Raw genomic sequence first — 14,784 nt, forward strand, 5'->3', positions numbered from 1 at the left:
GTGAAAATCCTGGTACTAAAAAGAAATTGTGACTCACAATTTCCAAAGGCTAAAACTCAGTGCAATATATAGTCACATATTGCAAACAGTCCCCTCCCCTATTCTCTGTTTTTCTATTTTATTTTTACTATGGAGGCATATCAGCAGCAGACCAAGGAAATGATCGCACTGATATGCCAGGAGCGAGATATCCCATCTCGTGGAAAGAACAAGGAGGGACTAATACAACTTCTTACCGTATATGATAACAGCCAGGCCACACCAGCTGAAGCCTCAGGAGAGGTGTCTGCAGCTGTGGGCAGTGATTCATCAGGATCTGGGGATCCATTGGACTGTTATTTGCAAACTGTTTTGAAACATATGGGCTCAGCGGATGCAAGTTTGAGCATGGAGCTAATTGCAAAATTTTATGAGAGACAAGCTGCTGTAGCGGAGAGACAGGTTACTGTGGAAACAGCTGAGAGACAGGCTGAGAGAGAGTATCAGCTACAGCTTATACGGTTGGAGAGAGGGATCGTTTCACCTGTTGTTAGTGAACCTATAGACCCACCTGTTCCTAGAGAGCGTGCAGAGAATTTTCCCATGCTGGAAAAAGATGGTGATGTGGATGTATTCCTTTGTAGCTTTGAGAAAGTTTGCAGACAGTTCCAGCTGTCAAGGGAGCAGTGGGCCAAGTATCTTACCCCTGGTCTGAAAGGTCCTGCACTGAAGGCTTTTGCAAAACTACCCCCAGAGGTTGATCAGTACTATGATGCCATTAAAGCTGAACTGCAGAGGAGGTATAATCTTACTCCTGAGGTGTACAGGAAGAAATTCCATTCTCTGCAGAAAGGTAGGTCAGAGAGCTATACTGCAGCTGTTGGAAACCTGATGACAGCCTTTAAACAGTGGGTCAGAGGGATAAAGATTGTTACTTTAGAAGAGCTGGAAGATCTGATAGTGAAGGAGCAATTTATGCAGCTGTGCCCAGCAGAAGTCCAAGAATGGCTTTTGGATTGTAAACCCATAACCGCATTGGAAGCGGGTGAGCTGGCCGATTTTTACACAGCCAACAGGAAATGGGAGAAAATCCTTTGTTAAGGGGGGATCCACCTGGAAAGGAGCTGCTGCACGACCCCCTTCATAAAACCTGTTGTGCCTTTGTTTAATGTGTCTGCTCCCTCTGGGAAAGGAGGGGCAAGTGCTGCACCTGGGCAGGGGGATACCTGCCCAGAGAAGATTAACTTGGTGCAATCAGCTGGAGGGGGTAATCGCTCAGAAGTACCAGCATCTGTTTTGTTCGTTACACGTCCAGAGGAAAGCAACCAGGAGAACTTGCAACCTGTGCTGGTTGGAACTAAGGTAACACTTGGGCTTCGGGACACAGGTGCTGCAGTGACTCTTGTACGCCCAGGGCTGGTGAGCTCTAAGGACATTATTTCTGGAAGGACTGTAGCAGTTAAAGGGATTGGGGGAATGCAACTTGCAGTGCCTATGGCACGGGTATATCTTGATTGGGGAGCGGGAGAGGTTTATGAAATGTGGGGGTATCTGAAAATATTCCTAATGATGTTTTACTGGGTACTGATCTGGGTAGATTGTTATCTCTTTATGTGCCTGACAATTCTATATGTCACCTAGTGACATTAGTTGTGGACCCTTATATGAAAAGGGCTGTGTGTAATAATGCTCAGAGGCATTCTGACCATGAGGGTGGAGAGAGTGCATGTGTGCAAAGTGCTGTGCCTGAACTGGGAGTGTCTGTGCTGTGAACCTGTAAGAGGAGAGACTGACTGGGGAGAAAGATAGATGGTGTGTGTCTTCCTGTGATTGATTCAGTGGATTCTATAGAAGGAAGTGAGGATATGGGGGGAGAGAATGACTGGGTGACTGGGCCGCTGGATGATGTGTGCCAGAACCAATTGAGTCCCCTGTGGAAAGACAGGATATATGGGATAAATGGCAGAATGAAGATATGTGCTTGTCTGCACCAGTGTCAGAAGGGTCCCAAATTCTGTGTGAGGATGTGAAGTGGCAAACTGACTGTGAGAGAGAACGCGGGGAGAAGGTAGCGCCCTCTATAACAGAAGCAGCAGAGCCCCAGAATCCAGAGTGTGTGGGGGAGGAGGGTACAGGATACTATTTGAGGAGCCCCCAGAGTGAGTGTGAAAGATTGTGGGTGACAGAGACCCCAGTAACCTCAGCTGTGACCTATAAACAGACTGCACAGACTAGGGGACAGAGACTGACACAGACTGCAGACACAGGGGGGAGGAGTACAGAGAAGTGCATTTACACAGGCAAAATTTGAGAGATGAGCAATGGCACCACTCATTACTTTGAGGGAACACTTTATTTAAATGTATAGAATATAATCTAATATACTATGTAATTGTGTATAGGTGCTGAGTATCAGAGAGAAACATATACAAGAACAATTCCAGCAAGAGAGCTGGACAGGATACTAACCAGAAAAGCACTCTACCCTCATACGTATGGGCTTAGTGTATATAGGATTTAAAATATATCAACTTTATTAGTTTTATTTAAAAAGGGTTACACACAATAAAAACAGTTGCAGCAAGTAAAAGTGGTTTTCAAACTAATGTAGTGAAAATGGTGGATAGTTACAAATTCTTATCCTGAATTGATATCATGGATAGTAACTCCAACCTAAAGAGGATTTGTGGTAAACCTTAATGGTAAAGGTATGTTTATAATCTGCTGTGGGCTAACACCCCTGCAAAATTGAGGCCAACCTGTTAGGGGCCACTAATCAGTCAAAGTGTGTACCTCACTGAGTGTTATGTGTACCTCACTGAGTGTTATGTGTACCTCACTGAGTGTTATGTGGATACTAAAATAAATTGTACCCATATGTACTCTGTGGTAGAGTACTGCAACAGTAGTAGTATGGCTAGGTATTTATACCTTGTAGTTACGTGTAATTTGCACTTATATATACAAATTACTTGTTAGTGTGCTGTGGGTCACAATTAAAATATTAGTTGCTCCACAGATTAGAGGTATATCTCCGCCATCTGAGATATACCTCTAATCTGTGGAGCAACGTTTTATTTTAACCTGATTGCTTGTGTGTAATTTTATTTGTAACAACTTTTTATTAATAATGCATTGTGCATAATATTTTTGGCATAATAAATAATTGCTTTGACCTTTGTCTAAAAATGTAACCACTTTACTGAAAGAGACTGGAGTATTAGAACTGTATATTTTAGGTTATTTTCTGCTAAATTGTATTCTGAGAGTTAATGTGTAAGTCTGGGTTTTTCCTTAGGGTTTCCCTTTAATAAATCATAAGTGGTGGCGGCATAGTTAGTTTAGTGTGGGTGGCATTAAAGGGGAGTTTTGGGCTTTTCTTTTAAGTCTAGTATAGACTAGAGAGTGTTGTTAACCCTTACACCCACTGAACTAAGTCATAAGCTTGCCTGACGTGGCTAGATTGTGACATATTAGTGACAGTAGAAGGGGTCTGATAACCCTTTATGTGCCAAACAAGTGACTGGTGCAGGGTTGGTTAACCTTGGTCGTCACAAGGAGCGACTCAGCTGCTCTGTGTAGTGTTCAGCGAATTCTCTGTATCATCATCTAGGGAGCTGTGTCGTATACTGGCCTTGCCAGGAACTCCCATTCACTGCTTGGAAGTTGGCTCGGTGTGAAGAAATTTCCAAGACGGCTGTGAGTCTAAGCTCCTCCTCCTGGTTGACATCTGAGAGGTATGGTAGGTGCAGATGTTGCCGGAGGAACACAAACAGGGACGCTACTGTCGGGAACTGGAGCTGGATGCTCAAAATGGGATTCTGGTCCTCAGGGCTGGCTCCAGGGCCGCCACTAGAAATTTTGGGGCCCCTGACCTGACCATTGATCAGGGCCCCCCCCCCCCCTTGACATGTGCAATTTTTGACCAAGTGACTAAAACGTATATGCACTTTATTCTTAAGTGTCTATTTAAACTTGGAAATGTTGTAAAGGTAGTAACATACACACACACAGACACACTCATACACTAAAACACACACTCACACATAAGGATTCACATATAGATACTCTAGCAGACACGCAAAGAAACACACAAACACACTCAGACACAGACACCCACACAGACACTCAGCACTTGATTACATTGACCTGACAAGTAATGAGGTAGGCTACAGTTTTGTAAAAAAAGGAGATTTAGAAAACAAAATATGGAGTTCTGATTATCTTTTTGTAAAGGAAGATACCAACTAAATGATGACAACAGCATGCAGTGGCTGAAAGGAAGGGCCCTGAACTGCCTAAACAATAATTTAAAGGTTAAATGGTGGATTGGTGACTTCCGTAAAGGTCTCATTAGTCTTATAGTCTGTAGAAAGATGTGAATAATCAGTAGTACGGTAAAAATGTCCTAAAAAGGAACAGACAATGGACACACACAAACTCAAACTTGCACATACACTCAAGGAAACACTGACAGAGACAGCCTCAGAAAACACACAAAGACATACAAACACACACACAGAGACAACCACATAAAACACAGAAAGACATGCATACACACACCCTCACTGAGACATCCACAGAAAACACACACCCTCACTGAGACATCAAAAGAAAACACACAAAGACATACACACACCCTCACCGAGACACCCACAGAAAACACACACCCTCACAGAGACATCCACAGAAAACACAGACATACATACATATACACACACACACCCTCACAGAGACATCCACAGAAAACACAGACATACACACCCACCCTCACAGAGGCATCCAGAGAAAATACACAAAGGCAAACATACACATACCCTCGCAGAGACACCCATAGAAAAAACTCAAAAACACACCCACCCACCCACAGAAAAAAATACATACACACTCATAGAGACACAAACCAAAGCACAAAGACATAAACACAGACACCCATAGAAACACTCACAGGAGGAAACATTTATGCACCTTGCGTCCCCTAAATCAACAGTGTGTAACATGCATGATAAAAAAAATTGCAGAAATTAAGAGATCACTTTTTAAAGAATCATTTGTAAATGTGTAAGCAAAAATAATTCTGTGAATTCAAAATTGTACATTAATGATCTGGGTAGATGGCTAGATGAAGAAAAGTACTTTTAAAAGGTTGACATATGTTTGTTTTTTCCCCAACCAAGAGCACCACTTCAAATATAGTGTACAAATGTTCCCATCTGTCAGCTGTACTTATGGATTTTGAAAATGCTGTACTCTATATGATCTTGGTGGAACCATAAGCTGTGGTACTCATACCATTAGATCTGGTTAAATGCATAATTTAGGCTTGTTGGTATGTATTTCAAAATAAAGTCAGCTGTAGTGTAAACTGAACAGTTTTAAGTTAACCTGACTCATTTCAAACACTGAGCAATCTAAGTCTGAGAGTATAACATTTTATGCAGATGTAAAAATCTTAGATGAAATGCCTCCTTGCATCTGGAAAGTCCTTGCATAAAGGGGCAGTAAAGTGTAATGTTTTATAAAATACACTGCTGCTAAAAAAAATGTTTTTATGGACCCCTGGCCCCACCATACAACTACTACCACACTGAAGTTACAATCCGAAATTGCACAAAGAAATAAAAAACATTTGCTAAGTAAGTCATACCTCCTCTGCAAATGAAAGTTATCTGCAGTCTGACTCAGGCACACACTGTACAAACAAAGTCTGTCTCACACTGTGCATAGTGGTTTAGTACACTCAGAAATCCTCTCAAATGCTAATACTTTACTCCTTGTAATACCATTTCCCATGCTCAATTAGCACTCTGCTGTAGTACCCACTGGTGGCTGCCAAAATTTAAAAAAAAAAATTTTTTTTTTTTAGTTCTTGCCTCATGGGGCCCCCCTGGCCCATTGGGCCCCTGACAGGAGTCACCCCTGTCACCCCCTGATGGCGGCCCTGGCTGGCTCAGCCATGAACACTGAAGCAAACAAAGACTAGGACTCCCAGAATCAATAACCATAGGTGGGTTATTCAAGCTTGCAAGTGAAGCACATTACTGTGAACAGGACAGGTGCAGGCGGTCTGATGCGTTTCGCGCATGCTCAAATGCGCTTCATCAGAGATCAGAGATAGGTCTCTGATGAAGCGCATTTGAGCATGCGCGAAACGCGTCCGATCGCCTGCACCTGTCCTGTTCACAGTAATGTGCTTCACTTACAAGCTTGAATAAACCACCTTTGGTTATTGATTCTGGGAGTCCTCGTCTTTGCTTCAATCTAATATATATATATATATATATATTCAGCAAGTCATTCAAAACAATTTATAATCTGCGAAGGTAATGTACATAATCTATTAAAAGAGAGGGGAAATATCTTCATCAGTCAGTATCTGGCTCTTGTATTAAATTATTGAAACCTTGACCTGTAACATTGTTCATCAAATATCAGTAATCCCATACTGTGGGCAAAATTTATCAAAGTGAGAATAAGAAAATTCTCACGTTTATCATCAAAAAAACCCTCACAAATGATATCATCATATTTATGAAAGGTTATGCGCCAATAAAGTCGCAACTTTTCATATGTGAGAACAAATTGACTCATGACCATTCGCAGGTCTTAAATATATGCAAATAAGTTGTCTGGAAATGCCTAATTCTTGTATTAATCTCTCTTGCCATTTTAAAATGCCCATATATATTCGCAGTTCTCATATATTTATTTAAAGTGGTGCATGCAATATTCACTGTTTTTAATCTCGCCAATTTGTAGGTTGTGAGGATTGAAAAATAAAGAGCGATATTGTTGTTTGTCTGGAGGGAAAATGGAAATGTCTTTTTCTTGCTGTATCTAGGGTTAGAAATTGCCCACAACAAGGCACAGAACCTGAATATTAATAATTAAAGGGACAGTCCACACCTGACACAACAGGATTCCATTTTTTTGAAACGCTAACGAAGATCCGGCTGCACCACCTCCCTTCTATATTACCTCTATCCTTGTCCTAGTAATCCTTCCAAATACATTGGTTAATCTCCACGAAATATGGCCGCCAAACTCCCCCCACCGCTACGTACTAACCTTCTCTTTCAAGCCATTCGCCAATCAGAATGTAATCCTCGGTCAGATTCTTCAAACTCGTTCACTGTGTTTAGCCCATGCGCGATTCAATAGGAACCAAAAAAGCAGAACGTTATTCTCCACAATTGTTTTTGAGAGCTAAGAAATGAATTTGCTGCGACAAGTCCGATTGCTGTTTCCGATCTGACAGAATTACAAATGCGCATGCACAATGACGTATCGAGCGCGTCATCAATCCCTACATGAACGAGACTGAAATGGAATAGACATTGGGAAGGAGGAGGACGGGGAGGAGTTTGGCAGCCATATTTCGAGGAGATTAACGGATGTATTTGGAAGCATTACTAGGACAAGGATAGAGGTAATAGAGAAGGGAGGCGGTGCAGGAGGATCTTCGTTAGCATTTCAAAAATATGGAATCCTGTCGGGTGTTGACTGTCCCTTTAAATAACAAAAAGGTATACACAAATTTATAAAAAAGTAAAATAATTCAAGTGCAATTGAAATAAGTGTATTAAAAAGAACAAAGATATGCTCCAAAAAGCAGGCAACTTTTCTCAATGAAAGAGAGCCAAAGAAGGGGCAAAATAAAAATACCTTTAATATATAAGAAATAACATTCTTACAAACGATCACTTGATTAAAACAATAAACCATTTACTGGTGTCTAAAATTAAGATTGATAAATAAAGTGAAAATTATATTTTCGCAAGAAAATTAGGATCAACCATTCGATTGACATAGCAAAAAAGTTTTGCCCCAAAAATGTCTTTAGAATTTTGATACTGGCAACATTTTTGACCACACATTGCAAACTATTGTGGAAATAATCGCGACTTTTTAGGCACATTTTTTCAGGGCTTGATACATTTTGCCCTCTGGGTTACTTCAGATCCATGGTTCCCAAAGATTAGGAACTGACCTTTCATATCTGATATTAAGGGCAAAATGTATTAAGCCCTGAAAAAAATGCGCCTAAAAAGTCGCGATTATTTCCGCAATAGTTCGCAATGTGTGAAGTCAAAAATGTTGCCAGTATTTATCAAAATTCTAGAGACATTTTTGGGGCAAAACTTTTTTGCAATGTCAAGCGAATGGCTGATCATAATTTTCTTGCGAAAATATAATTTTCACTTTATTTATCAATCTTAATTTTAGACACCGGTAAATGGTTTATTGTTTTAATCAAGTGATCGTTTGCAAGAATGTTATTTCTTATATATTACAGTTATTTTTATTTTGCCCCTTTTTTTCTCTCCCTTTTCATTGAGGAAGGTTGTCTGTTTTTTTTTTAGCTTATCTTTGTTCTTTTTAATACACTTATTTCAATTGTACTTGAATTATTTTTTTTTTTTTATAAATTTGTGTATACCTTTTGTTATTTAATTATTAATATTATTCAGGTTCTGCGCCTTGTTGTGGGCAAGAAAAAGACATTTCCATTTTCCCTCCAGAAAAACAATATCGCTCTTTATTTTTCACTCCTTGAAACCTACAAATTGGCGAGATTAAAAACAGTGAATATTGCATGCTCCATTTTAAATAAATATATGAGAACTGCGAATATATACGGGCATTTTAAAATGGCAAGAGAGATTAAAGTGAATGTAAATTTTGATGCTTAAGTGCCCGGTTTTAAAAAATTTGATTAAAAACAGGGGCACTTTAATTCATCAAAATTTACATTTCCCTCCTGTTGTGAAAAAAAAATTACCTTTTAAACTTGAGAGCTTCTCCAGCTTCTCCCGGTCGTTGCAAACCATTTCCGACGTCAGAAATGATGGATCGGTCATTCTCCTCCAATCATGGCTTCCCCCCCGGGGGAATCAGTGTCTGATTCAACGCTGTGATTGGAGGAAGCCGGATTCATCATTTTAGACCCAGGAAGAGGCTTGCGACGGGCGGAGGAAGCTGGAGCGGCTGTCAAGATTAATAGGTAAGTTTTTTTTCACAACAGGAGGGAAATGTAAATTTTGATGTGCCCCTGTTTTTAATCAAATTTTTAAAAAGCGGGCACTTTAGCATCAAAATGTACATTCACTTTAATACAAGAATTAGGCATTTCCAGACAACTTATTTGCGTATATTTAAGACTTGCGAATGGTCATGAGTCAATTTGTTCGCACATATGAAAAGTTGCTACTTTATTGGCGCATAACCTTTCATAAAAAAATATGGTGATATCATTTGTGAGGGTTTTTTTTTATGATAAATGTGAGAATTTTCAAATTCTCACTTTGATAAATGTTGCCCTAAGAGTCCATATAACTGGCCATGTAATGGTGCTTGCTCGGATGAGAGCTGTATTTAGATGGCAAAAACACTGCTAAATAACGGAGATGTATGCTTCCAAATATTTATACATTTACAAGCCCACCACATATGTAAATATGACCAGCTCTCTCCCCAGCCCTGAAAACACATACTACCATTAGGGTTTTTACTGATATGTAAAATCTTTTTGGGATTTAAGTACCATCGGAACACAACTTTTAAATCTCCTTCTAATTAGCGCTATTGGAAAAGGCTCTTGTCAAAGTTTCAATCTATTTTTCATAGGCTTTTAGATATGAAGGCATAGACAGCTGCGCGCTTCAGTGAAGGGTGCAAAATCTGATAGGCAGCGTGTCCCTGTCGGATTTTACAACTGTCTGTTGGCAACTAGCATGTGTCACAAGTTGAAACCACATGTGAATAGCAGAGATGGCTTTAGTATGGTGCGATTCACCCATTCAATTCATGCCGAGACCCTCTCGTTCTTGTACAACGCATATGAGATCGAGATAAGCCGACAAGTTTGACTGACCAGTAGACTGCTACACTCATTCTAATTGGTCACCGTGTGGTAGTGTGTGCTTATTGGCTGACTAAGATGTTGTTTAGCTTGAGCGGCATTTATAGACGGTCTTCTGTGGGTGGGGTAGAGGGCGGGTTAGTGTTAATATTGTGCCGCTATAGGCTTGTTTTGTTTTCGCCGTCATTACCCTTGTGTTTTAGGGGAAAGCGGAAGTTTTTGTAGTAGTGGTCTATTGGTCTTTCTTGGCGCGCGCACACAAGCTCTTAACCCCAGGCCAAGATGTCCTGGATGTTAATGAGGTAAGGGCTCTTGTGTCAAGTCATCCTGTGGTTGTTGCATTAACTGTAATAAAAACATATTTTTTTTCAAAGCGCTTCGTGTCTCTCTACTGGGATGCGTGAGGTTGCCATTTTCAAAATTGGACTCTATACTATGGTGATAAATAAAGTTTGCTGTATTAATAATTTGCTGTATTGTATAATTTGAAGCAGCGGTTTGCGTTTTGATAATTATACATTCGCTTGTGTTTCCAGCATGGTGTTGGGAAAGTTTTAGTGAATATATTTATTAATTTGTAATGTACATATTAATAACCCCGCCCCCAAAAAATAATTAAACGCGGCGACCAAATACTGTATGGTTACATCAAGGCATCCCGGTGACCGATTCTCAAGTGTTCCATAAGTTACATGCAGCGAATTGTACGTAAATAAGTACTAGTGCTACAGTCAGGCATCATTAAATAGCTATTGCGCTTCACGAACAGTCACCTTTTATTTGAATGGAATAAAGCCTAATAGGGTATGTGTCCTAAACGAGTAGCAACCTATCTTCCTATCTCGTTGCTGACAAAAGAGTGAAACACATAATTGTAATATTGTATCAGAAGGGATGCTCAATTTGCTGATCTTATTCCAATGTGAATGCACACCTGACCTGCATAAACCTCATGTTAAAGGGACATGACACCCAAATATTTATCTTTCATGTTGCAGATAGAGCATACAATATTATACAACTTTCCAATTTATTTCTATTTTCAAATTTGCTTCATTCTCTTGGAATCCTTTGTTGAAGGAGCAGCAATGCACTACTGGGAGGTAGTTGAATCCATCGGATGAGCCAATTATAAGAGGCATATATGTGCAGCCACCAATCAGCAGCTAGCTCCTAGTAGTACATTGCTACTCCTGAGCCTACCTAGGTATTCTTTTCAACAAAGTATATCAAGAGAATATATAAAGTTAATGCAAAACTAGGAACAATATAAGAGGTTGTATGCAAAATACTGAGCCATTAAAATTTGAAGGACAAACCAATATATATATTTATTTATTTTCTTTGGCTATTTAGCAATCCCCACCCTAAATAACCCCCCAAAATCCTAAAAGTACCCTTAACAAGATATTAAAGGGATACTGAACCCAATTATTTTCTTTCATGATTCAGATACAGCATGCAATTTTAAGCAACTTTCTAATTTGCACCTATCAATTTTTCTTCATTCTCTTGGTATCTTTATTTGAAAAAGCAGAAATGTAAGCTTATGAGCCAGCCCATATTTGGTTAAACACCTGGGTACAGCATGCTGATTGGTGGTTAAATGTACCTACCAATCAGCAAGCACTAGTCATGGTGCTGAACAAAAAAAATGGTCCGACTCGCAATCTTACATTCCTGCTATTTCAAATAAAGATACCAAGAGAATTAAGAAAATTGACAATAGGAGTAAATTAGAAAGTTGCTTACAATTGCATGCTCTATCTGAATCATGAAAGAAAACATTTGGGTTCAATATCCCTTTAAAGATAACATATAAAGTACATAGTCAGAAAATTTCAAAGTCATAACTCAATCTTAATTTTCATTTAATTTAAAGGGACAGTCTAGTCCAAAATAGACTTCCATGATTCAGCTAGGCTGTGTATGTAATTTTAAATGATCCAATTTACTTTTATCACCAAATTTGCTTTGTTCTCTTGGTATTTTTAGTAGAAAGCTAAACCTTGCTAGACTCATGTTAACTTATTACAACTTGAAGACTATTATCTTTATGCATTCTGATAGTTTTAAACAACTAGAGGGCGTTAGTTCATGTGTGCCATATAGATAACATGCTCACCCCATGTAGTTACCTAGGAGTCAGCACTGATTGGCTAAAATACAAGTCATTCAAAAGAACTGAAATAAAGGGGCAGTCTGCAGAGGCTTAGATACAAGGTAATCACAGAGGTAAAAAATGTATTAATATAACTGTGTTGGTTATGCAAAACTAGAGAATGAGTAATAAAGGGATTATCTATCTTTTTAAACAATAACAATTCTGGTGTAGACTGTCCCTTTAAATTTACAATAAATCAAGAGTGTGTATGTAGTCTAAGGCGGACCATATAACAGGAACACATTGCAGACATACGCCATCAAGATTTTAATTCCTAAAACAGCTTGTAAGACTTCAGTGCCATGAGCAATAGTGACTGTTAAACGGACATTAAAGGGACAGTCTAGTCCAAAATAAACTATCATGATTCAGACAGGGAATGCCATTTTAAACAACTTTCCAATTTACTTTTATCACCAATTTTGCTTTGTTCTCTTGGTATTCTTAGTTGAAAGTTAAACCTAGGAGGTTCATATGCTAATTTCTTAGACCTAGAAGCCTGCCTCTTATCTGAAGGCATTTTGACATTTTTTCGCCACTAGAGGGTGTTAGTTCATGTATGTCATATAGATAACACTGCTCGTGCATGTGGAGTTACCTAGGAGTCAGCTCTGGTTGGCTAAAATGCAAGTCTGTCAAAAGAACTGAAATAAGGGGGCAGTTTGCAGAGGCTTAGATATAAGATAATCACAGAGGTAAAACGTATATTAATATAACCGTGTTGGTTATGCAACACTAGGGAATGGGTAATAAATGGATTATCTATCTTTTTAAACAATAAACATTCTGGTGTAGACTGTCCCTTTAAACACTAATTACATTTCATGCACCTCCCTCTAATCATGGATGCTACCTTTATGGATCATGCAGGTATCTGAAAGAGAGTTGCTGCACATGTGCAAACTTGTCAGAAATGGAATGTAGTGAATTATAGATTTCAACATGGTGGCAGACGTCACTAGAGGGAGGTTGGGAATAACCTCAGTATTATGCTTATTAAAGGGGTACTAAGCCCAAATTTTTTCTTGCATGATTCAGATGGAGCATGCAATTTAAAGCAGCTTTCTAATTTACTCCTATTATCACATTTTCTGTTCTCTTGCTATCTTTATTTGAAAAAGTAGAAATGTAAGGTAAGGAGCCTGCCCATTCTTGGTTCAGCACCTGGGTAGCGCTTACTGATTGGTGGCTACATTTAGCCACCAATCAGCAAGTGCTACCCAGGTTTTGAACCAAAAATGGTCCTGCTCTTAAAGGGACACGAAACCCAAAAACTTTCATGATTCAGATAGAGAATACCATTTAAAACAACTTTCTACTTTACTTCTATTATCTAATTTGTTTCATTCTCTTGGTATAATTTGTTGAAGGAGCAGCAATGCACTACTGGTTTCTAACTGAACACATGGGTGAACCAATGACAATCAGTGTATATATATATATATATATATATGCAGCCACCAATCAGCAGCTAGAACCTAGGTTCTTTGCTGCTCCTGAACTTACCAAGATAAACATTTCAGCAAAGGATAACAAGAGAAGGAAGCAAATTAAATAATAGAAGTAAATTGGAAAGTTGTTTAAAATTGTATGTTTTATCTGAATCATGAAATAAAAATTTGGTTTTCATGTCCCCTTCACCAGACTAAGTAAAAAAGTGAACAACAAACAGTGTATTTAACAAGTGTTAGCCCCACCCCTAATCAGAGAAGAACCGCCCATATAGATCGTCATGTGAATCATGTATACAATACACTAACAAATAATATATGCTTTTTACCAATGAATATAGTACATAGTAGGTGAACAAACTTAAATATATATATATATATATATATATATATATACCTGTATATATATATATACAGGTGGCCCTCGTTTTACAACGGTTCAATTTACACCGTTTCAGAATAACAACCTTTTTTTCCAGTCATGTGACTGCTATTGAAAAGCATTGAGAAGCAGTGCATTTATTAAAATAGCCAGTAGGTGGAGCTGTCCGCTTGTGTTGCAGCAAAGCCAAGCAAGCTGAAATTAATAAGTTTAACCAGACCTGAGCTATCGAGCAGATTTCAAAGGAACAAGATCTTCCTGTCTATAACTCAGTCCAGATTGGAATGCATAGAAAGAACTGTTTGCAGAAAAATGCATGTGAAGTCTGTGTTGTGTGATTATTTTATTAGGTTTATAATGCTGTTTAGCAAATGTTTTTGTTCATTTAACTTAGTTTAATTATATATTCTGTGTTGTGTGATTATTTTATTAGGTTTATAATGCTGTCTAGCATTTAAAGTCTTCATTTCAAAGCTTTAAAAATAATGTATTAGGTGTTACTTATGACAATTTTGAGAGGGGCCTGGAACCTATCTCCCTCACTTCCCATTGACTTACATTATAAACTGGGTTTCAATTTACAACGGTTTCGATTTACAACCATTCCTTCTGGAACCTAACCCCGGCGTAAACTGAGGGCTACCTGTATGTGTATATATATATATATATATATATATATATATATATATAATCCGGCAGCTCATCATAATAGAAATAATACAACTTTCATAGCAAGCCATCATGTATTAATACCAACAAATCACTGGTATCAATATAAAAACAGATATACCAGAGTACCTAGGAAACCTGCAGAACCATATGATGAATATAACACCTGATACTATAAATATTGACAAGAAGCAAATGTATTCTATTACAATAAGAATTTATTGGACTTCTGATTGGACATGGTATTGTGTTAGGACATTGTTATGTGGACCGGCAC

At 38.6% G+C, this 14,784-nt stretch overlaps 1 protein-coding gene across 3 annotated transcripts in view; it reads left to right on the plus strand.

Annotated features, from left to right (window-relative positions):
- Positions 1-10,031: 10,031 nt before the first annotated feature.
- Positions 10,032-14,784, plus strand: part of HLTF (helicase like transcription factor) — a 502,174-nt gene continuing 497,421 nt past the window's right edge. For all 3 annotated transcript variants that reach the window (XM_053709998.1, XM_053709997.1, XM_053709996.1), the window contains exon 1: positions 10,032-10,143. In XM_053709998.1, the coding sequence (XP_053565973.1) occupies positions 10,124-10,143 (20 nt within the window). In that variant the 5' untranslated portion in view covers positions 10,032-10,123. The remainder of the gene's footprint in view (positions 10,144-14,784) is intronic.

The sequence above is a fragment of the Bombina bombina genome, chromosome 4 (genome assembly GCF_027579735.1).
Source record: "Bombina bombina isolate aBomBom1 chromosome 4, aBomBom1.pri, whole genome shotgun sequence".
NCBI lineage: Eukaryota > Metazoa > Chordata > Amphibia > Anura > Bombinatoridae > Bombina > Bombina bombina.